The 23,587-nt window shown below is 29.4% G+C and overlaps 1 protein-coding gene across 5 annotated transcripts; it reads right to left on the bottom strand.

Moving 5' to 3' along the window:
- Window positions 1–1,399: 1,399 nt before the first annotated feature.
- LOC129960228 (protein disulfide isomerase Creld1-like) lies at window positions 1,400–23,030 on the bottom strand. Of its 5 annotated transcripts, none has more exons than XM_056073480.1 (9): window positions 22,609–22,898; window positions 20,258–20,408; window positions 19,974–20,158; window positions 18,091–18,173; window positions 17,922–17,985; window positions 15,152–15,260; window positions 4,065–4,153; window positions 3,309–3,534; window positions 1,400–1,603 (listed from the first exon to the last, which is right to left on the bottom strand). In XM_056073480.1, exons 3-9 carry the CDS (start codon window positions 20,142–20,144, stop codon window positions 1,470–1,472), a joined length of 876 nt encoding a protein of 291 aa, XP_055929455.1. In that variant the 5' UTR covers window positions 20,145–20,158; window positions 20,258–20,408; window positions 22,609–22,898; the 3' UTR covers window positions 1,400–1,469. The 5 variants fall into 5 exon arrangements, with proteins under 5 accessions (XP_055929455.1, XP_055929456.1, XP_055929457.1 ...); XM_056073481.1 differs by having other exon boundaries at window positions 20,258–20,401; XM_056073482.1 differs by lacking the exon at window positions 20,258–20,408 and having other exon boundaries at window positions 19,974–20,092; window positions 22,609–22,900.
- Between the last annotated feature and the right edge of the window lie 557 nt (window positions 23,031–23,587).

Genomic DNA, 23,587 nt, shown 5'->3' with positions numbered 1-23,587 from the left:
TGCACACAGAAACATTTCTTTACATGATATCTTGTAATATCTTTCTGATATTTCAATCAAACCATTTCCAGGGCATTGTAAAAAGACAGACATTATAAACTTCTCCTAAAGACTGAAATTATGCTTATTTCAATACTTCACGAAAGTAAAAAGCAACGATTGGAAAATATGGTAATTTGTTTATAACTTTGTATTCCATGCGGACTCTTTCATTCATTGCGTATATTTCCATTCCAACATAAAGAATAAATATAGGTTATTCAACAGGGTTGCCACTAAAATCTGGAGGGGAAAAAATCCTGATTTTAAGGCATGGAAAACGCAAGGAAAGGAAGTAACAATTTAACATTATTCGAAATAACAGCATACTAAAAGAAGGTTTATATTTACATACAAAAATTTCATCTTTATTTATTACATAGAATTTAGTAAGACAAAATTTGTATATTAAGGAGAGAGGGATATATTACCTCGGATGCTCTTTAACTCTAAACATTTTTCAACAGTTTGTTTTTCAATGGTGTATTTTTGAATACTACACTGCAAAGACTTCTTTAAATATTTTCAGTCTCTTCTAAACTTCTAAGAAATACACATTTATAAGCATTTAACAAATTCATTTTTTTAAAGTTTATACATAATTCTTGTATTTTGCTTTGCAGAGATACTTTGAAACATTAAAGTTTTCAAAGGATTAATGAAAATGCTTAACTTTTTTTTTTATTTAAAACTTTGATTTTTAAATAAGCACTCAATGTTCAAGGATGGAACTAGAAGCAAAACAAGGTTATTTTTTGGGCAAATGCATGGAAATTTCAAAAAAATATGAATAAATCTCATTTCTAAAATCATCTAATAGACTAAAATTATTTATCAGCCTTTCACACATATAATAATCCAACAAGATCAACTATTATATTAGGTACTTCGATAAATCCTGCTTGTGCAACCTCTTTTAATCCAAATGAATTGTGATTCAATTAAGGTTGTTATACCTTGAAACGATGGAAATTAATATTAAATAAAAGAAAAAAATTATTTCCTATAATGTGAATCACTCTTAAAATTATCTCAACACTAAACAAATTATTACCTAACAATCATGACAAAAGAAAAATAATTGCCAACTGGATATCTTGAACACAGTTATCTACAATGCTACAAGTAAAATAAATAATAAATCTTTGGCTAAAGTAGGATTTCATTTTCCAAGTAAAGGTAAAACGCACACAGAAAATGTACCAATTTTACTATAGTCCATATAAGCCATGGAAATCATTGCTCTTTCTACACGTATCTAAATATAAGAAAATAGTATAAAATTTCAAAACGCATTTACATCTTGTAAACCGATACTTTGAAAAATGTTGGGATAAAAAAAATTGAATGATAACTGAAAGGCGATAAAAAAAAATTTTTTTATAACAAAATATATTTACAGATTATTTCCTTAAATCTAAGGAATACTACTATAATTCTGAATGTTCAGATTGTGTTGCAGTAGGTACAACATCCTCTTTTCGGCCATCTAATCCGATTTTTGTATTCTCCGTATCATTTAACGAGTCTCCAGTTGCCTTTGATGAATTCAAATCAAATTCACCTGAATAAAATGAAGATTTTTTATTTATAAACTTCATAATTCAAGCATGACATATATCAGATAATGCATACAGATTACAATAAACAGTTTCAAAAATTTATGCAAAACTTGGATTTAAAAAATGTTCTAGAAACCCAATGACTTAATAAAAAGATAGTTGATTTCATCATATAAAAATAAAGCGTTATAGAAACTAAATGTCTTTGGTGTTGTATAAAATGTACAATTCATTCTGGTATAAAATCTAGAAAATGAAACAAAACAAGGCTATCTACAAAATGAAACATGTTTTCTTCTAACAAATCTTGTTAATTCCCATCTATTAAATCAGAAAGTAATACAATTATTTTACCATAATTCAATTGCCACCAAAAATATTATGTAACCCAAATCATGGCATCATTTTAAATGTCAAGATAAAGCAACAATAACTAATAAATGAAAATTTCAAATTACAATTTCACTGTTGAAAGAGATAACATATTAAATTATACAATTTTCCATGCATATGAGTTTGTAATAAATAAAAAAATTAGTTTTGATAAAATTTAAATTTATGTTCGCTTATTTTTGCAGACACTTTGTTTCTGTTTGAAAGTTTGGAACACATTTGTTTCTCTAAAAATATGACCTAGATGACAAATAAATCCTTGCATGATTCCTCTGAATAAGCACAATATAAGCTCTGTTGGCGAAATAAGCCCAAGGAAAAATCTTCAGCTTTATGGGTACACTGATTACAGCTAAATAATCAATCAAAATGCATTATATAATACATGTAAATTTGAAAAATAGCGAACATGGCTGCAATCAATTAGAACTTATAGCTTTCAACAGATTTAAAGGAAATAATATTTTAATCATCAAATCAGACGATATGCACAAGAAGAAAGGGATTTTTCTGTTGAGTACAAAAGAGGAATCATGGAAGATTCTTAGAGATAAATCTCACAATTTTTGGCACCGTATGCGAATTCGAAAGAAAAAATAACCTTCTCGGAAGTCTCATATATTAACGTGTAAAAATAACCTTCTCAGAAGTCTCATATATTAACGTTTTTCTCTAAAGCACTATACAACAAAATATGAAATTTTGAGAGAAATAAAAAATTTTATTTAGGACAACATGATTAATTCCCAAAATTTTTCAAACTTTCTCAAAATTTAAAAAAATTATTTTTTTTTCCATATCACTAGCAGAATCGGATTTAATTTTGAAAAATTTATATAGATTTCAAGAATATATATTATCAAGAATTTATAGAATAGAATATATATCAAGAATTTCAAAAATTTATATAGAGAACATTTTATATAGATTTCAAGAGAAAAAAGAAGGTCATAGAATACAATAAAATAAGAAGTGACTCCTAGTTAAACACATACAAACCTTAGAAGCTATGGCATGTCATGTTGTTGGTATTAGCACATGCAAATCAAACTGAATGAAAAAAAAAAAGCAGACAGCTTTTACTCAAGCCTGATGTATTATGAATCTTACTAATCAAGAGTTACTGCAGTTTTCAAACTCACCAACCATTATTATTTGTTTTCAAATTTGAGCAAGAAAAGAATTGCTTAAGATTTTTTTAGACAATACTACAATACTAAGAACGATCACAGTATTTTAATTTCGAGACGTAACGTCTTACTTGTTGTAATGCCCAAAATATTACAAATTTTTAATTCTGTACCACGTACTTACTTATGCAACCTTCATCTTCATGAAAATAATATCCATCGGAGCAAACTTCACAATTTTTTGGCCCTGGTCCTCTACAATAATCTTTACAAGCTTTATCACACATCTTGCAAGAAAATGAAGAACTGCTTTTATCTTGGTAATATCCATGCTTACATTCATCACAAAGAACTCCAGTATATCCAGTATTACAAATGCAATTTCCAGGTTGTTCTCTTGTTCCACCATTCTATTAAAAAAAAAGTAAAGAAAATAATAAGTAGTATTCAGAAGTTTTAAAATATTCTCCACAAAAATTGCCTTTAAAAAAATTCATAATACATATAAAGATTTAACACAAAAATACTGCAGTTCAAAATAAATAATCGGATTACAAGCTAATATGAAAGAAAATTAAAATTCACCACTAAGATTATGAAAAAGGAATTTAAAGGCATATGTAAAAAAAATAGGCAGTAAAATTATAAGATAAAATCTCATAATAATTTTTATATTTATGAATTTTCTCACGATTTGAGGAAAAATCCAACAAGTAAACAAATTTAAAAATAAAACTTTAAAACTTCCAAATCTTATACAATTAATAGAGGCAAATTTTTAGAAAACCGTGGTTATGTGTCTAAATTTGCGCTTGTGCAAAAGTGAAAGAAATGGTTTTCAGTTTGGCCCTCAATATAAAACTTCTAGTAATGTAACTGCTATAGTAAACTAATTTACTCGAACAAATGTTGCAATAAAAAATACTAATAATTTCAGTACCATACATCTGCCATGACCACCACAAGGTTCTTCAACACCTCCAGGACATGGAATGCAATTCGGCCCATATGTATTATTAGGGCAGCAAACTGAAATTTGGGTAACAAATTTTAAAATGAACAAAGAAAATACAAAAAATAATAATGAGAAAAATAATATTGAGCATCATCATTCAATGCTCAAATTTAAGAAACCAGCTTTGAATTTCTTCAAAACTTTCGACAAATCCAGTAATACTGTGGTGGAGGGGGGGGGACTCGAAAATAAAAATGCACTTTTTTAAATCCAACACATTGCTTCAGATTTATCCCCATTATTAAATTCGACATATTTTTACTTAATATTGATCAAAAGTTAATAAAAGCAAACTTCTTAAAGTTAGACATATTTTTAAATTAAACCTTTAAATTCAGTGGAATATAATGCATTTCCTTAATTCTGTCTTATAAAAGGGATCTATTTATATTCACTCACGAATCGATTTTCATCACCTGATTAATCTATGGCTAGGACTTCAACAGTTACAATTTGTGAAGCATTGTCTAAAGAATTCCAAGAAAAACGGATTAGAATTCAGGCACGTTTCTAACTTCTATATTTTACACCTTTTCCATGCAGACAAGGGTCTAGTGGCTAAGCATCCTGCAACGAGGTCTTTGGATCGTATTCTTCTACTGGAAACTGTATCTCCACCTCTCTATAATTTTAAAAATATATGCATCATAATTTTGCTAGTTATCAATATTGAATAATCAATTCTGATTGGGAAAAAAAATCCTTTTACTATCATAATCTTTGTCCAAAAAAAAACAGACTTTGGCATTCATTAAAATAGATTTCCATCTTAAGGCATCCATAGGTGTTATCGTCGATTAAAAATGGATGTATTAGAAGAAAATACGGATGACGTTATGTAGTTATTCAGGCTTTATTTTGTGCAACCGCTTTCAACGGGTTACAGCATTCGAATGTACAAGATCACCTTTTTTGTAGGTGGCGCTCTTGCATGCCATGACGTAACATTCCGCCCGGCGTTGAAATATGCAAGATTTCAAAACACTTTTAATTATACAATTAGCTTACATTTTCTAAAACCAAATAAATAAACTATTCAGATGAAATATTTACAAGTGAACAACAAAATTGCAAAATATATATTAAATTTATATTAATTTATTTATATTAAATTTATATATTAAACATGATATAAATACAATTATTATGTACATACAATATATACAACTATCTTAACTATTTTAATTTTCAAAGTTATCCCTTATTGGTAAGAGACAAATTTTTGAAATAGGGCGTGTAAAAATACCTGTGTTAGTTTTTAATTTAACAACTCTTACTCTGCCTTCATTTCCATAAATTATCTCTAAAATTCTAGCCATTGCCCATTTGCAAGGAGGCAAATCATTTTCCTTTAACAATACTAAACATCCGACCTTAACATTATTTTTTTTGAATTGCTACTTATTTCTTTGCTGTAAGTGGTTCAAATAGTCAATTTTCCAGCGTTTCCAAATTGTTTGAACACATTTGGTAGTATATTGCCAACGCGACAACCTACTGTCAGAAATGTCTACAATTTCCGGTTCAGGTATTGAAGTTATTGGGCGTCCAATGATAAAGTGTCCAGGAGTTAAAACTTCATATTCATTAATATTATCTGATAATGGAATTAATGGACGTGAGTTAAGTATACCTTCAATCTGAATTACTATTGTTTCAAATTCTTCAATAGTTATTTTACTGTTAGCTAAAGTTCTATAAAGATGGTGTTTAAATGATTTTACTCCTGCTTCCCATAAGCCTCCAAAATTGGGAGAAGGGGGAATAAATTTCCATTGGATTGATTCTGCGGATAGGTAATTGGCTAAAGTCTCATTAGTCTGACAAACTAGTTTTTTTAAGCGATTTAATTCTGAAGCTGAACCCTTGAAATTAGATGCATTATCCGACATCAATGTTGCAATGCGGCCTCTACGGGCGCAGAGTCTCTTTAAAGATGCAATGAAAGCTTCAGTCGTCAAATCTGTTACCGTTTCTAGGTGAATAGCTTTAGTTGACAAACGTACAATAATCGCTACATAAACTTTTGAATATATTCCCTTTCTTTGGTTTTTAAACTTTATTTGAAAAGGACCACAAAAATCTACCCCAGAATTTAAAAATGGAGAACTAGGAGTTACTCTTTCTGAAGGTAAATTTCCCATTAACTGGTCTAACACCATAGGCCTTTGCCTAAAACATCTAATACAATCATGGACAATTTTTCTTGCAATACCTTTACCATTTAAGGGCCAGTATTGTAGTCTAATTTGATGTAACAAACCTTGTGCACCAATATGTAGACATTTTTTATGTACATGCTCAAAAAGTAACTTAGTGAATGTATGCTTACTGGGTAAAATTATTTGATGTTTAGATTCAAATGGCAAGTCAGAATTTTTAAGTCTACCGCCAACTCTAAGTAATCCTTTTTCATCTAGGAATGGATCTAAAGATCTTAACTTACTTGTTTTAGAAATATTTTTACCTTTATTTAGTGCATCTATTTCTGATTTAAATTCACTCAACTGAGCTACACTAGCTAAATATTCAGTACTTCTTTGCAGCTCCTCAGTAGTTAAATATTTACTTATTACGAGACTCCTTAGCTTTAGTGTTGTTAATAAATCCGAAAATAAAGCTAACTATTCTAATTAGTTTTATGAAATTATTTGTATGATTAAAGAGTTCATCATAAAAATTTGAATTAGAGTCATTAATGTTCAGAGTCACAACACATTTTAGTTCATCAGCAAAGGCAAAATCCTGCATGGATTGATTGTCCACTGGTTCATCAGTAAGTTCATCTGGACCAGCAAACCACATTTTATTTCTTATGAGTTCATCTGCACTGCATCCTTTAGAAATAATGTCAGCAGGATTGTTTTTGCTGCTTACATGTTTCCAATGACAATCTGATGTGAGCGTTTGGATCTCCGCAACCCTATTGCTGACGAATGTTTTTAGCTTATAGGGCCCAGTCTTGATCCACGCCAAAACAATAGTAGAGTCTGTCCACAATGAGATAACATCAATGGGTAATTGCAGAATTGGAACTATCTTTTTCACTAATCTAGATAACAGCAACGCAGCACACAGTTCAAGTCGGGGAATGGTAAGTGACTTTAATGGAGCCACTCTGGATTTGCTGCACACTAGACTAGTTTTAAACTGTCCAGATTGGGTGAAGCACTTTAAATAGACAACAGCAGCATAGGCACGTTCTGATGCAACAGAAAATCCATGAATCTCAATGCGAACTGCATCAGGAAGTAGAATAAACCTTTGAATTCTGAAGTTGTTTACTGCCGAGAGCTTTATGTAGAACCTTTTCCATTCTGTCATTGCATCAGATGGTAATTTTTCATTCCAGTCCAATTTTATCTTCCAAAGTCCTTGGATAAATATTTTTGCCTTTGTAATGAGAGGGCCTAAAAGTCCAAGTGGATCATAAAGACTCGCTATTTCTGACAGCACTTCCCTTTTTGAAAAGGAGTCCTTAGGCTTGATCTTTACCTTATATGTAAAGCAATCTTCTTTTGGATCCCAAAACATACCTAATGTTTTTACAGAACTGGCACCTTGTTCTTTCGAAAATGAATAGGATGTGGTAGACAGGTTTTGTAGTAAATTAGAGTTATTAGCGACCCATTTGTGAAGTTCAAATCCAGCTCTTCCGAGGAGTTCAGAAATCTGGGTTTGAAGATTTTTAGTATCTTCTAGCGTTGCATCACCTGACAGAATGTCATCCATGTAGAAATCAGAACAAATCACATCTGCAGCCTTAGGAAAGTCCTTTTTTTTCCTCATCTGCTAAAGCTCTTAAGGTCCTGGTAGCCAAAAATGGCACAGAAACTGTTCCATAGGTTACTGTAGACAGTTTGTAAATATTCACTGGACCATCAGCACTTGATTTCCAGACAATACGCTGTAAGTCTCTTTGAGTGGGATCGATCAGTATTTGTCTGTACATTTTTTTAATATCTGCACTAAATGCATATCTGTGCCTTCTGAATCTACTTACTATGGAAAAAAGATCTTGCTGAATAATACCTCCATTTAGTAAAATGGAATTCAGAGAATATCCACTTGTTGTTTTTGCACTTGCATCAAAAACCACTCTTAAGGGAGTTGACGTTTTCTCAGGTTTATATATCGCATGGTGGGGAATGTAATAGTTCACATTGCTATCAGCTTCAATTTTAATCTCCTCCATGTGTTCTAAACTCTCATATTCTCGCATAAATTCCTTATATAAGATTTCCATAGTATTATTTTTGTTTAATTTATTCCAGATACCATTTAGGCGCTTGATTGCATTTTCTTTGGAATTTCCTAGTAATGATTCGGCATTTTCCTTTATGGGTAACTGAACTATAAATCTTCCCGTTTTATCTCTTTTATAGGTTTTAACAAAATGCTCCTCACAATAAATTTCTTCTTCACTCTTTATTTCTTTAACATTATCCGGCAATGATTCCAATTCAAAAAATTGTTTAACTGCTTCATCTAAATTTGGTTCACTTACAAGATAACAATTGGCTTTTTGAGGTAACTGGGGAAGAATGCCTGTAACTAAATAACCAAACTTAGTATTTTGTAATATTACATCTCCATTTTGCAGACGAAGTTGCTCAGGTTTTAAAATCTCAAAAAATAGCTCACTTCCTAATAGTATATCAATTTGACCTGGTGTGTGGAAATTGAAATCAGCTAGTGAAATTGAACAGGGAATATTTAATGCAGATATATTTAATTTCGATACAGGAATCTCATCGGTTATTTTAGGAAGAATAGAACATTTCACCATGTGTGAAAATGAATAATCTCGATTTGATACTTCAATGTTAGCAGCGTGTTTAATAAACTGCGTGATTCCATTTATACCAGTTATACCTTGTTTTATTGATTTTAGTTTGATTCCCAATTTTCTAGCTACATCTTCTCGAAGAATACATAAAGTCGAAGCATTGTCTAAGAGCCCTCTTAATTGAACTCTCCGACCATCTGCAGTTTTCACATAAATAAGAAGTGTTTAATATAACTGATTTATTCCCTTCTATCGCCTGTTTAGTCTCTCTCGGATTCAACGTCAAAGCAGATACTTCGGTTAGTACGTTTAGTTTGGCTTTCGCTCGCCCGTGCCCTTGAATCTGAAGTGGTAGCGCGATTTTCAGCTGACTCATCATGTATGAGTGAGTTATGCCTTTTACCGCAACTTGGAATGTTGCAAGAATATTTTGATTTGCAGATCCCCGGGTGAGGTTTAAGACAATTAATGCATAATTTGTTATTCCTAACAAAGTTCTTTCTGTCATCGATAGACATATTTTGAAAAGTAACGCATCTAAATAGTGCGTGATAGTTTTTGCATAAAATACAAGCTTTAGAATTGGATTTTTTATTATTAACTATAAGTGTTTCCGCTCTTTTAAATATGCTCGTATTTTGTGGACGTTCGTATTTACTTGGAATACGGTTAATACTTTCTAACAAAGAACTTCGCTTTTCTAGAAATTTCATCAAATTTTCAAATGTAGGAATTTCTGCTGTATTTAGAGAAAGCTCGAATTGCTTCCTTGTCTCTTTATCTACTTTCTGTAGAATGATGTTTACAAGCATTAAATCAGATAGCTTATTTTGTTCGAATGTTAGAACCTTTAACGCTCTGATGTTTTTATTAACGCAGTCTATTAAGGCACACAGTTCTTTAGCAGATTCGCTACGAATTTTCTCAAAATTTATAATTTCTAATATATGAGAGTCTATCAATTGACGTTGATTTTCATAACGATCTGATAATGCTTTAAAGAGTGATTGAAAGTTATCACTAGACGATTCTAATAATTTAGCTTCTCCTCTTAAGCATGCACGGAGATAATACAGCTTTTGAGAATCATTTAATTGCTCATTGTTGCTAATTAAATTAACAAATAAATTTTTAAAATTTGCAAAATCAGCTATTTTTCCAGAAAATTCTGGTAATGGAATTTCCGGTAGTCGGATTTTAGTTACTGCATTATCCTTTGAAACAGGGTTAATTTTAAATTCATCTTTAATTGAATTTAATAGCAATTTCAGACCTACCTCTGTTTCTTCAATCCGTATATTTATTTGATCAATATCTTCTAGGATGGTTTCTATATCTTCCGACGTTTCAATACCGCTATATTGTTCGGATATCTTGTCCAACTGTGCTTGCAATTGTCCAAGTTTCCTTAATTTCACTTCTAATTCCATTGCGTTAATGTCTTTCGAAGCTGACTTTTCGGCACTAAAACTATCGATTCTTTTCAGAGTAGTTTTTATCGAGCCTTTCAGTTTATTTAGTTTCTTTTCTGAAACCGCTTCTTGGTCATCGCTTTTTTCAACTTTTTTATCCATGGTATTTGCTCCGGCTCGCTTTTGACCAATGTTATCGTCGATTAAAAATGGATGTATTAGAAGAAAATACGGATGATGTTATGTAGTTATTCAGGCTTTATTTTGTGCAACCGCTTTCAACGGGTTACAGCATTCGAATGTACAAGATCACGTTTGTTGTAGGTGGCGCTCTTGCATGCCATGACGTAACAATAGGAACAATGCCAACTGGCTCACTAAAAAGTACACTGATAGTCAATTTTTTCGGAAAGAGAATATGAAAATAACACATTGATTTTTACGATCAAAACCGATTATTCAGTACAAAAAAATTGCAACATCACAATGCATATATTTTTAGAATTTTGCAGAGGATGAAATTAGGGTTTATACAAAAAACCGACTTTTTGAAAAACCGGTTTTCGAATTCGATATTTCTAAAAAACCCGGTTTCAGCCGGTTTTCGAATTTTTGTCAAAAAAAAATTGAATAAGGAAAAATAAAATATTTTTCCCTATTCTATTTTTTTTATTTTATTTTAATTTATATAAAATAACAAAAAAAGAATTCAATATCAAAGTCAAAATATAAAAAACAAAATTAAAGATTACATATACATATTTCTTACACAAAATAACGAAAACTCAAACAAAAATTTCAAATAATATTTATATTATTTTTACTAATTTTAATTTCTCCTACAAAAATAAGATTTAAAAAAAACAAAATATCCACTGAAAGGTGGCTAAGTCTCATTCTTATTTTGGACGCAATATTGCTTGAAATTGAAAATACTCGTTCACTAGTTACTGAGTTTGGCATCAAATTACAAATCTAAGTTTTTTGTTCTTTTATTCGTTTGTTCAAATAATGAAAATTCAGCTTTCAGTGTCTTTGGATTTGTAAGTTTTTCTTCAGGGTCTTCAAGAAATTAAACAATTATATAATATCCGACAATTATTTTATGAACTGCTTTCAAATGATTATGTAGATTGCTCGTAGATGGTCCTTTGCAGCTCAACATTTCATTACAATGATTTCAGATTGCCTTGTCTATCCCGAACTTTTTGAAATTATCCCAAACTTCCGACTAACTTCTCAAACTTTATCTAAAAATTAAATTAAAGTTATTGAATAAATATTTTCGACGTTTATTTTACAATTTTATTATTTTAACTATTAATATTAATGCAATTTAAAATAATCTAATCTATACATTTTCTAGGAATTTTGAAAAAAACACTTCTTAATCTAATTATGATGCTTGCTTAAGACATAATTTATGTTAAAACATTGCGAAAGAAAATATGGAATATTTTAACACCCTGTGTTTTATTTAAAATTCCAATTTTATTTTAATTGAATATTTCGTATTGATATGGCTAGTTCAAGTGGTGTAGTAAAAAAACTTTCAAGAGTGGTACGAAGTAAATTTTATACGATATCATTAAATACTGTGATCAGGAAGCAGAAAACGGGGAATTATTTATTCCTTTCACACGTTCTTCGAAACGAGCCAGTCAAATTGCTGACGTTTCTATTAGCACCGACTTCATACCGATAGACAAAACATAAGCAAGATAGACGAGAACCAAGCGATGAACTTTATCAAACTTTTGTTTCACATAGAAAAAAAAAGTGAAAAGGGATGTTCATGAAAAACATAAATTGAAGAATTCGAGGCGCAACTGTGCAGTGCACAAGCACTGGCCAACGCAACTTGCAACGTTGAAAAAATGTGTTTGCTGCCCGTTGCATAGAATGAATAGCAAATCAAATAAGTTCAAAATTAATTTTTACATAATATGAATTCTTAAAACCGGTTTTCTTGATTTAAAAACCGATTTCTGAATGTGATAAATTTACTTTAAAAAACCGGTTTTTTAAAACCGGGTTTGAAAACCGTCAAACCCTAGATGAAATACAAAATTTACAGCAATGAGATTTGATCCAAAGATTTCAAACTAATACAACAGAGCCCTTATCACTGACCACAAGCTGTATGAAAAAGGTGAAACAAACAGAATGCATAAATTGTGTGAATCTTTCAAATTCAGATTTTCTTAACAACTGTCGGCAAAGCGCATCTCAAAATTTTTTCTTTTGAAGTCCTACTATTGGTCTACACAGGCAATAAAAATTAATCAAATCGGTGAAGTGCAAATAGGCCCTTATTATTAATAAAGTGTCATGGGAAAGAAGCAACTAAAAGCTTTTTCCAATTATGTACACATTCTTAAATTGTATGGAAGTAATAAAATCTACCTATTTCGAAGCAATCCTAAGAAAAATTGGGGAATTTGATTTTTCTCATACTATAAAATACATTTCTTTAATCACTAACTACTTCAAATTTGAGTTCATATATGGATGTTTTCAGCAAATAATACTAAAGCAATTAACAATTTTACAAACGTGTCAGTAATATTTACAGTACTGTGCAAATTAATTGGGACAAACATAAAAATTTTCACAAATGTTGTTTAATTAGTATAGGTAAACTTACATGCACAGTATAGCAATCTAATACAAAATATGTCCTCCTCTAGCTTGAATGAGATCCTGTACACGGTTTGGCATGGATTCCACTAAATTAGAACATAAATTTTTGATATCCTCATCACGAAACCAAACTTTTATACCATTCTCAATCATTGTTTTCTTTGTTGAGCAGTCCATTTTACTCAGATGTCTCTTTACATTGCTCTACAAATTCTCGATGGAATTTATATCAGGAGAATTACCAGGCCAATCCAAAACCATTATTTTCTGTTTTTGAAAAAAATTCGTTGTTAGCTTAGAAGGATGGCATGGAGCAAAATCTTGTTGAAAGATACCAACACTACCAGCAAACGTTTGCATCATAGGCACAATTTTACTTTTTATTATAGAAATGTATTGTTTAGAGTTCATCATCCCTTCAACTAGTACTAAGCTGCCAGGTCTTCCAGAAGTAAAACAACCATAAAACATCTGTTTCTGAGGGTGCTTAACTGTTTGAATAAGATGTTGTTCCCTGATGGGTTCTCCACCACTTCGCCTGACAAATCTTGGTGGAAACCCTTGCACAAGAAAATGCGTTTTGTAGCTGAATACAACCTTCTTCCACTCTTGTGCAGTCTAAAATTGATATTTCCTATCCCAATCCAAATGTTGTTTCTTCATTGCAGGTGTTAATAACTGTTTTTCTATTGGTTTTCTTGCAAATCTCCCAGCTTCACTAAGCCTTCATCGAACTGTCGATGAATCCACGCTCACACCAGTAGCTAAAAATTCTCTCTGAAGATCTCTACTTGTTTTGTAAGGATGCATTGTACTACTTCGTACAAGAAATGTGTCTGTTCGAAGTGTGCCTTGCGTCTGCGTCCACATTTACTCTTTCATTTTGGAGACACTACCCCAAAATTCTTTTGCTGATAAATAATCCTAGAAACACTGGATTTTCCAACTCCAATTACTGCAGCAATATCTCTCACAGCCATAGAAGTATGCTGACTAAGGGTAACAATTCTAGCCCTTTCCCTGGGAGTGATATCCATTTTTTTAATACACTTCAGAAGGAGACAATTCGCACAAGCGACCACTTTTTACAGCAACTGAAGGGAAAAAATTTTCAACATGTCATGATCACGTGGTCAAACCGGTTTAGATTAATCAAGGGCAGTCACACGTTTTAAGAAAATATAGTTGAAAACGGTTTGAGGCAGAAAATCCCCGAGAAAGGAACAATTTTCTTAAAAAAATCTGTTTGTCCCAATTAATTTGCACAGTACTGTACATACAACAAATTAATGTGGAATATAAAAGGATAAATAAGTCCTTTTTACATATTTGCATAAAAAAAAAGTCCACAAAATTATACTATCTTCAAACATTATGACTCAAAGTATATTCCAAGTTAGATTATTTACATTAATTCAATTAAATTCCGACAATTTAAGAAATGATTTAATTAAATTTAAACGTAAGAAATGAAAACTTTGTACGCTTATGATTATTTGAAAATTTCATCTTTTCTGTTCATTAAATATTTTACGCACAGGCCTCAAAATTCAAATAAGCTTTCACTCTTTTCTTTTTAATCTTATTATTTGACTTATTTTTTATGTCAAATCGCACTATGGGCCGTTTGTTTCGCTTCAGTATTAAGATTTGTCAAAAGAAATCACTTACATAACATGCATTCTTGAAAATAATTTTACAGAATTTATTTTAATTATATTAACAATTTTTACGGCTAATTTATCCAAGAAACAAAAATATCATGTTTTAATTACAAATACCACTTAATAACAGAATAGTAAAACTTAAGGTTATTGAAACATAAAAAGAATTATTTTTATGGATATGTACTTGTCAGCTAAACCAAAACAACATCCATCTATAATTTTAAAATAATTATTCTGGTTTGATCTGATTGTAACATTTTGATCCCTTGTATTATTTTCTCATATACATTGCAAAGTTTATTTCATCTTTACTTGACAATTTTTAATTTTCAAATGAAAACTTGAGATTTTTTGTAGTATATGTGGAAATTGGGACAGAATTTCTGCAACTATGTATCCATCTTCCAACCCATTTTAAAGAGAAAAAAAGGGGCTTGCATAAATACATTCAAGTTTCTATAAGAAAAAACATGCATATTTTTAAAAAGCCATACTACTTACATTTTAACTCATTTATACATAAATATTGGAATAAATCAAGATTTTGTGCTCTTTTTTTATAAAACCAGTCTTCTAGTACTTCTTCATGCAGTTCAGCAAGATTATAGCACTGAAAAAATTAAGGCACAAATTTGAAATCCCTTATTTGATAAAGTTCTTATCTTGTATGCTCTTAAACAAGCTGAGCATTGACAGTATAATCAATTTCATATCAAAACAAAACAAAAAGTTACATTTAACTCATGAAGAGAATCTCGATTATTAAGAATAGTCATTTATCATAAAAACTGAAGTTAAAAATATTCATTTAACTTTCAAAATAACCATCAATTTCTATATCATGACTCCAAATTAACACTTCATTGCTTACTGAATCAAACTGGATACTCAATTTATTTTTCATGCAAATAATGATTAGACATTTTTTTTAAATCGAAGTATTTTTCATTTGTCAAAATTCTACTGTGTGCCAAAAACTTTTTTAAATTTGAAATTTAGAAAAATGTTTCATTGAATGGTTAAAAAGTGTTACAAAAAAATGACACTCGCTCAAAAAATAAATCGTATCATTCCATTGTTATATCTGCTGAAAGAACAATATTCGTTAAAAACAGAGGATGAGGTAAAAATTTAAAATCAAACTGTAGTGTAGTCAATTGCTTTCATTATGTACTCGTATTTTGTTTAAAAATCTTTTCTATAAAATTGTGCTGGATATTTTTTATTACTTTTTAGTGCAATTAGTCTAGTTTCTTATATTTTCATGACTAGAATCAAAACATACTGTGGTTTCTTCATCAAAATATAAAAAAGGCATTTTCCTAATGATTATATGGTCTACTTACAATACATACAATTTACTTAGAAAATTACCTTTTTATCATTGCCTAAAATAAATCAAAATCCTCCCCCCCTTTTTTTTTCTCCCAGGAAAGTTATTAATAGGTAACAAAAATGTTTCTGTAAAGGAGGAGAGGAAGCTCCACAACTTCCTCTCCTTTACATAGATAAAGCAATAATTATTGTTCAGTAAGCAATCGCTAGACAATGATAAAGTGTACATCTCTTAAAATATCCAAGCCTTAGAAGGCAAGGAGCAATAAGTAAAAGTAATTTGCTTCCTTTTTAAAGCAATTTACCAACTTTTTTTCATCATAACTAATATTTTATTAGTAGTTAAGATACAAAAATTTGATTAAAACTTTTATACAATATTAACCAAATCAAAATTAAAAAGGTAATACATTTTCATAATCATTGCTTATTAACAAAAAAGTTAAATTAATGAATTATTATACAGATCCATTATTCATATTAGAAAAGCCTTAACACTTTATCTTTCTCTGCGAACCACATAATATTTTTTTAAAACACATAAATAACATTTTGTACTTCATTTTTTTTTCAAAAAAGTTAAGATGTTTTTGATATTTAATTACAACAATTTAGAGCAATAAAAGAGTTTATTGTCTTTTGATAGTGTAGATTTATAACAAAGAGAAAGAATTAAATAAAAAGCTATAATAATTTAGAAAAGCACATGGTTCTTTCATAGAGCACAAGAAAAAATAAGTTCAGAGAGAGTAGAGTAATCTACATTCATCTAAATGTTTAGTATGTGGTGCCAGCTTCATAAGCCAACTAACAGTCTCTGGACAAGGGTGATTACTCTTGTCTAGTGGTTATATTATGTGGCTACGGAGCTACTACGGATGTACTACTTGTGGCAATCTGCCACAAGTAAATACATCATGAGTATGTATTTTAGGCTCAAGTATAAATCATTATCAGTTATAAAGAATACCTAAGAAGCATCTTCGTAAAAAAAAAAAATGTTAACAATCTTCAGTTTAAAGAATAATGGCGATAAAATTTGCTTCTTACACATAGATATTAGATGTATTGAATAGTGACAACTTTTAAGAATACTAACTTCAGGATCTACATATCTACATATAGACTGACTGAAGAAGTCTGGATTTACATTTTTGTATAGACTGACTGAAGTCCCCGCCTCCTGAGACCTATAAAAGGAGGCAGCCGCAGCTGCCAGAGTAGTGGTAGTCGGAAGCGACAGAGAAGAATAGTCGGAAGCGACAGAGAAGAATAGTCGGAAGCGACAGAGAAGAATAGTCGGAAGCGACAGAGAAGAGTAGTCGGGATCAACGGTGAAGAACTGGTCTTCCAAGGATTAGCGGAGCAGCGACGGAGTCAAGCTAGAGCTGAACTAAGCTGTGCGCTACTATCTGCAGTAGAGTCTTGTTGTGTGCTGCTGTTTGCACGTCTCCCGGCTGAAGATAATTGTCAACTCTGTGCTGTGTATAGTTGTCGTCTTGTGCTGTCCTGTGTGTCTTCGTGTAAATAAACGTCGTTGTTTCTTTTTCTACTGCCACCTGCTGCTCCACACCATATAACTCCCACTATCCAAACGAACCCCGGAAATTTCGTAACAATACATTGCAAAACTAAAACAATTTCATATTCGCACACTTTCAAAAAATAAATGAATTCGACGATTAAATATAATTTCAACATTTTTTTTAATTAAACTCCCTACTACCGATATTCGATCAATATATAAAGAAGTCTGTGGTCATTTCAATTCCATGTGACAAACACAGAACTGTCACTAAACTTATTCACAGCTAAAAGAAAAAAAAAAGTGTAAAATGTTCTGTTTCTTACAAAGGAAGAAACTACAACTCAGAAAAAATTTCACCTACATAATCGAAAGAAAATGAAAGTTTTTAATAGGCATTGAACTGCATACCTGGTCTTTTCCTGATGTAATATCACTGCATAACTTTTCTTGAATTTCAATAAACCGTAATTCACTATACGAAAATAAACATATTTATAATGAGTAAAAATTACTGACATTAAGATTTGAAAATTCAACACCCCACAAAATCTTTTTCATTCACTCTTTTAAAGTTTACCTATTTTCATAAGCACCAAGTTTTTCTCTTTCCCAATCAGCATCACCTCCTGCAAAACTTTGTCTAGTAGTTTCATCAACTGCCTAGAATAAAAATCCAGGGAATTTAGCTTTAAAAAATGCAAAAAATTTGGAAGACAAAATAATATATGTTTTAAACACAGAAACATCTTTCATATTGTGATAAAAATGAAACAGACATACTGTCATAATTCTCGTAAGATTAATAATTCCAGTATTTCCATTTAGATTCAGATTCTGTTTCACTACTAACAAATTTGAAAAAAAAATTTTAAATTCAGATTATTTTTTTTTTCTGAAGTATTAGAATGACAAATTGTATTAATTCAAACTGAATAAACTTCTAATTAAAAACTTAAATTTGAACATCAAATATTTGCAATTAGTATAGCAAAAAATGAATAATATGCCACACATGAATGAATACTGAAGAAAACAGCAAGAACAATAAGTCTACTTTTACTTTTCCCAAAATATTATGCAATTTAATGCATAAACTAATGTCTAAATAAAAAAAAAATTGTGTAGCATTTCTTTACATATTTATTCATTTTAAACTGCACTGAAAACTTTACTGTATATAATTTTGTTGCCTTTTTGAAAGAAGTTGAAGTTGGAGTAAAAATTTTCATTCTAACAAAGCTCTAACATGCTTCATTAAGTACAGAAAGTTACATGTTATATAATGTGTTACTTTGAATACAAATGAGATGTCTTTCCAGTTAAGCTGAATTCAATATAAAATATCAAAATGAAACAAATACATTGTCAAAAATAGTTTTGATCACAATGATGACAAAAGCATTTAATAAACAAATAATACTAGTACAGAGATATGCAGACTTTTTCCCAATTTTACAATATGTATGATAAACTCTTTTTAAAAGAATATTCATCAATGTTTTTTTATTCAAAAAATTCATAATATTTTTAAATTTAAAACAAGAAAAAAAATTTTAATGCCATATAAAACCCTGCCATACTCTATCCACCAAAGTGAAAACTATACGAGTGTGAGGAATGAAATTTCCATGATATTTGATAACACAGTAACATATATAAACTTTCAAAATGAAATGAAATTCTTAAACGGTTTAGCTCCAGTAATTGATTTAATTTATCATCGACAAAAAGGATCAAACTTACAAAAGAAAAGGAATTAAAACTCAACTGTTGGATTATTTTAAAAATAATGAGCTATTAAAGTGCATATAAATAAATAATTTGGCTGAAGTACAATGAATATTACATTTACAAACGACATTGCAGAAACATTTTTCAGCCAGTCTAAAACAAAAAAAATATTCATTTTGATCTATATGCAATGACTAGAGACCAGTCATCTTTAACTCTTATAAACCACTGAAAAAAAAGTTTTTCATAGACTGAGCAAGTTAGTCTCAATAAGATAAGTTTTCTTATATATACACCATAAGAAAGCTAGATACTATTTTAATAACAGCAATTAAATGTAAAATATAGAAATCTAACAATAAATTAAAAATTATATCCTTCAGTATAATAATTATTTCACATTCAATTCTATCTTTCATTCTGCTTTTATAATATTTAAAAAAACTATTATATATTCATAATTCAATGCATTAAAAAGAAATCAAAACGAGAAAAAACATTTTTCAGCAAATATATTTAATGTCAATTTTCCCTGGAAAAAAATTCAGGGAAAATAATCTAAATGTAAAATATGAAAATATGACACCTTTTTAAAATGGAAGAAAGTACTTGAATAAATACAAGTTACAACATACAGAAATACATATTTCGACAGATAAACAGAAAATTTTAATCTACTATTAACAGCAACCTAAAATTTTAACAGTTGGAAATATAATTTATTCATACCTTTAGAAATGATATTGCAAGATTTCTGCATACACTACAGGATGACACTGTTTTATCTTTAAACGAAGGTAAGCTTCCCAAACTATCCATATTTATAGGTGGTAATTCTGATGCTGTAACTTTAAAATAAATAAATACAAGGAATCCAAATAAAACATCTGAAATGATCATTGTAGACTAGTGTCCTGAAAAACAATTATTACAAAATAAAAAGAAATGTTCCATTTAAATTTTTTTTGTGGATCAGGAAATGAAATAACAATAACTAATATACTAATACTCACTAAATATTTTCTTCACTTTTCATCACTTTTATTGAACCAATTTTATAAAGTTTTAACATAAACTGTTTTCTAAAACTCCATTAAAATGTTCATTATTAACTTCGCGAAGACAGCCTATATCAGTCTTCAAATCTTTGTTCTAATCTGAAAACTGAAAATTTGATGATTCAAAAATATTTAAAGATGTCTTTTAAACCTTTAAAAAAAATTCCACATTATGAAAACTCTCATTTATATGAAACGGAAAAAGAACTGGCAATAAACTCGTATTAAAACATTCATTTTTTTAAATGCAGAATTTCAAAATTTCAGATTATTCATCACAAATAAACCATGTAAATCCTATGATTCCTTAGCACAGGACATATCTAACTGAATCTACAAATAAACCCATTTTATGAGAAAATGCAAAAAATTCAAATATATCATATAATTATAGCAATTATACCAAAATTTATGTTCAGTCAAGTTGTATCAATAAATGACATCAAAAACTATTAAAAATATAGAAGTTAGAGCATATTTCAATAAGTTTATAGGTGCTTTTTTTTTTTTTTTTTCTAAACACTTTTCAGAGAATTTTCTTTTCTAATGGCACTTTTTATTTAAATTTACCGAGACCAGAAAGAAGTTCTAAAGCTTTCTCTCCCACTCCCCTTCACAATCATATCTACTATAATGCAAAGAGAGGAATGAGCCTCAGAAGTTTCAAAATTACACAAGCAGAATCATCATCATATAAATGGCATTTTTTAGAAGTTTTATAAACAAAAAAATGTTAATTGTATTTTCATTTTCACTTCTACTCCAGTAACATGAAAAAAGCATTATTAATCCAGAATTTACCAATCCAAAAAGTAGAAGGTTAACCTCTAACATTACAGATGGTATGGTTCAAAATGTTTAATTAAAATTGATATAAGACTTTAGGAAAATAAGAAGAAGAAATCAAAATTCAATTTTAAATAGTTCTCAAAAACTGCATCTCTCATTCATCTATACACCATTTAGGAAAGTACAAATATTTCTAAATGCCACAGGAGAAGTAAATAAAATTTTTAGATTTCAGTCAGTATAAACATACTATCTTCTAAAATAAAACATACTGTATACATGATTTTTAAACTTGAATTATTCATAAAACAAAATAATACTATTAGTAATTTGTTATAACATAATTTTTTTATTTATGTTTGCACATAATTTTCATTAATTCTCAACTGTCTTTCATAAATGCAAAAACTATATGTATACACTCAAAAATAAAAAACTTCAAATGTTCCAAGAAAATTTGTTTACTAATTGAAAAATCCACTTATCAAAATAACAAAGGAAATTTAAACTTTCAGAGTTAAAAATATTTCATTTCTGAATATTTTAAAGATGCTTAACCAGTGTTCCTTTTCTCAACACATGATTTTTTAATAAAAATGCCTCCAGCCAAGCATTACTATTATTATTAACATCAAAAGGTAATAAAAATGATTGAAATAATCCGATTCATGACAAAAATCCATAGTTATCCACTTAAAATAAATTTATAAATATAAATTTATATAAGACCCAAATATATACTTTGAAATTATCCAAGCTTCTATCAGACATGACACAGACTTGGAATGAAAAGACTTAAACATGAAATAATGAATTATATCAAAAATAAACATCATGAAGTAAAATAAGTATAATTAATTGAACAATAAAATGAATAAATTTATGCAAAAAGGGCTTGAGATAATACATGTATTGTAAATTTATTAAATAAAAGAAAATTAATCAATTGCAAAAATGATAAAATTCAATTCCGAAAACACTGATACCCTCGGTAATGTTTTATGTCTGGTTTATTTAAACTACCTAACACTTTGTTCTTTATAAGTCTCAAAATAAATTAAGTTTCTCATTTCACATGCATCATAAAAGATTGCTACTAATTGTTTAGACTATAACAACATTTACTTCTGACGTAACATATATTTGCATTTTATAAAATAAATTTGAAATAACTAGTCGCATGAAAGTGTTTAAGTGGTGAATTTATCAAAAGTTTGAAAACGAAACAGATTTTAATGCAAAGAATTGATAAGCTGTACTTATAATGCAATTTCAAAATATTATTCGTAATAAAATAGAAAAAGACTTAATACGATAAAAAATTCTTAAAATATATTCTTATTCTAATATGATACTATATACTAATCAATACCATGTAATGAACAATTTAAGTAATTCTTTTGCGTGGTGGAAGGGACATTTCCTGGAACTTTCTTTCAACGATCATTAATGGATTTCTATCAAAAAAAAAATTAATATGGAAACATATAAAAGAAAATATTATATGCAAATCATACCTAAAACATCAACTAAAGAAGAACACACGTATTTTTATATATTTAAATTCTAAAGTATTCATAACAATTTTCATTCAATCCCTCAAAGTGACGTGTTGTACGAAACATGCTCATTTACTTCTTTCTCGAGAAATACGAATATCTGCCATCCAAGCTTCCAATAGCATAATTACACGAAACATAAACAAAAAAGATATTCTGCATTTTATTCGCCGGGTGTCTGAAAGAGTTTACTACCGGTAGGAAGTAGAAATTTTGGCACACTGCCAAAACTGATGGAGTTGTCCTACATAGAAATGACGAATATTTTTCGAGCGGTTATTACGTAATCAATATCACAAAGTCACAAATACTAGTGATCAGTACTTTTCAAAGAGGGGTGTGATTCAAATCCTTGATACGATCTTTCTGGTGATATTTCGATTACAGGTTTTGAATCACAATAGAAAGTAACAATCCATACAATCTGTCCAATGGAAGCTCTCGAACAAAACAGAAAAGGAGAAATCTGTAGAGATGCATAATCCACGATTTTTTGAATTATTTCAATCATATTATTAATTAAAAATTATTACTTAATATTAAATATAAAATTTATTAATTGTAATTAATACTTAATTTACTAATTTAAGTAACGTGTGATTGAATTAATTTATCTATTTCAGCTTAATTCTTAAATTTGATTTTTTTTCAAAACTATTTATTTAATTTCTTTATTGGAATAAACTATTTTCTGAAAAATTTCAATTAAATATATATGTTATTTCTTTAAATTGTTTACTTTAGTTCTGTATTCTACCAATAGATTGCGCCAGAAGTAAACGGAATATATGCAAATTCAAGTCACAAGCAATTAAAAAGGATTTGTATGGAATAGTGCATCATCAAATGCGAATATCGAAAAGTCAAGGATACTCTCATGAAGTGGAGTGGCGACTTCACACTTTCCAGTGAAGTCACCGCTCCAATAAATTTTAGT

This window comes from Argiope bruennichi, chromosome X2 (assembly GCF_947563725.1).
Source record: "Argiope bruennichi chromosome X2, qqArgBrue1.1, whole genome shotgun sequence".
NCBI classification, from domain to species: domain Eukaryota; kingdom Metazoa; phylum Arthropoda; class Arachnida; order Araneae; family Araneidae; genus Argiope; species Argiope bruennichi.
The sequence above is the reverse complement of the archived record's forward strand: the minus strand, read 5'-3'. Positions and strand labels throughout refer to the sequence as shown.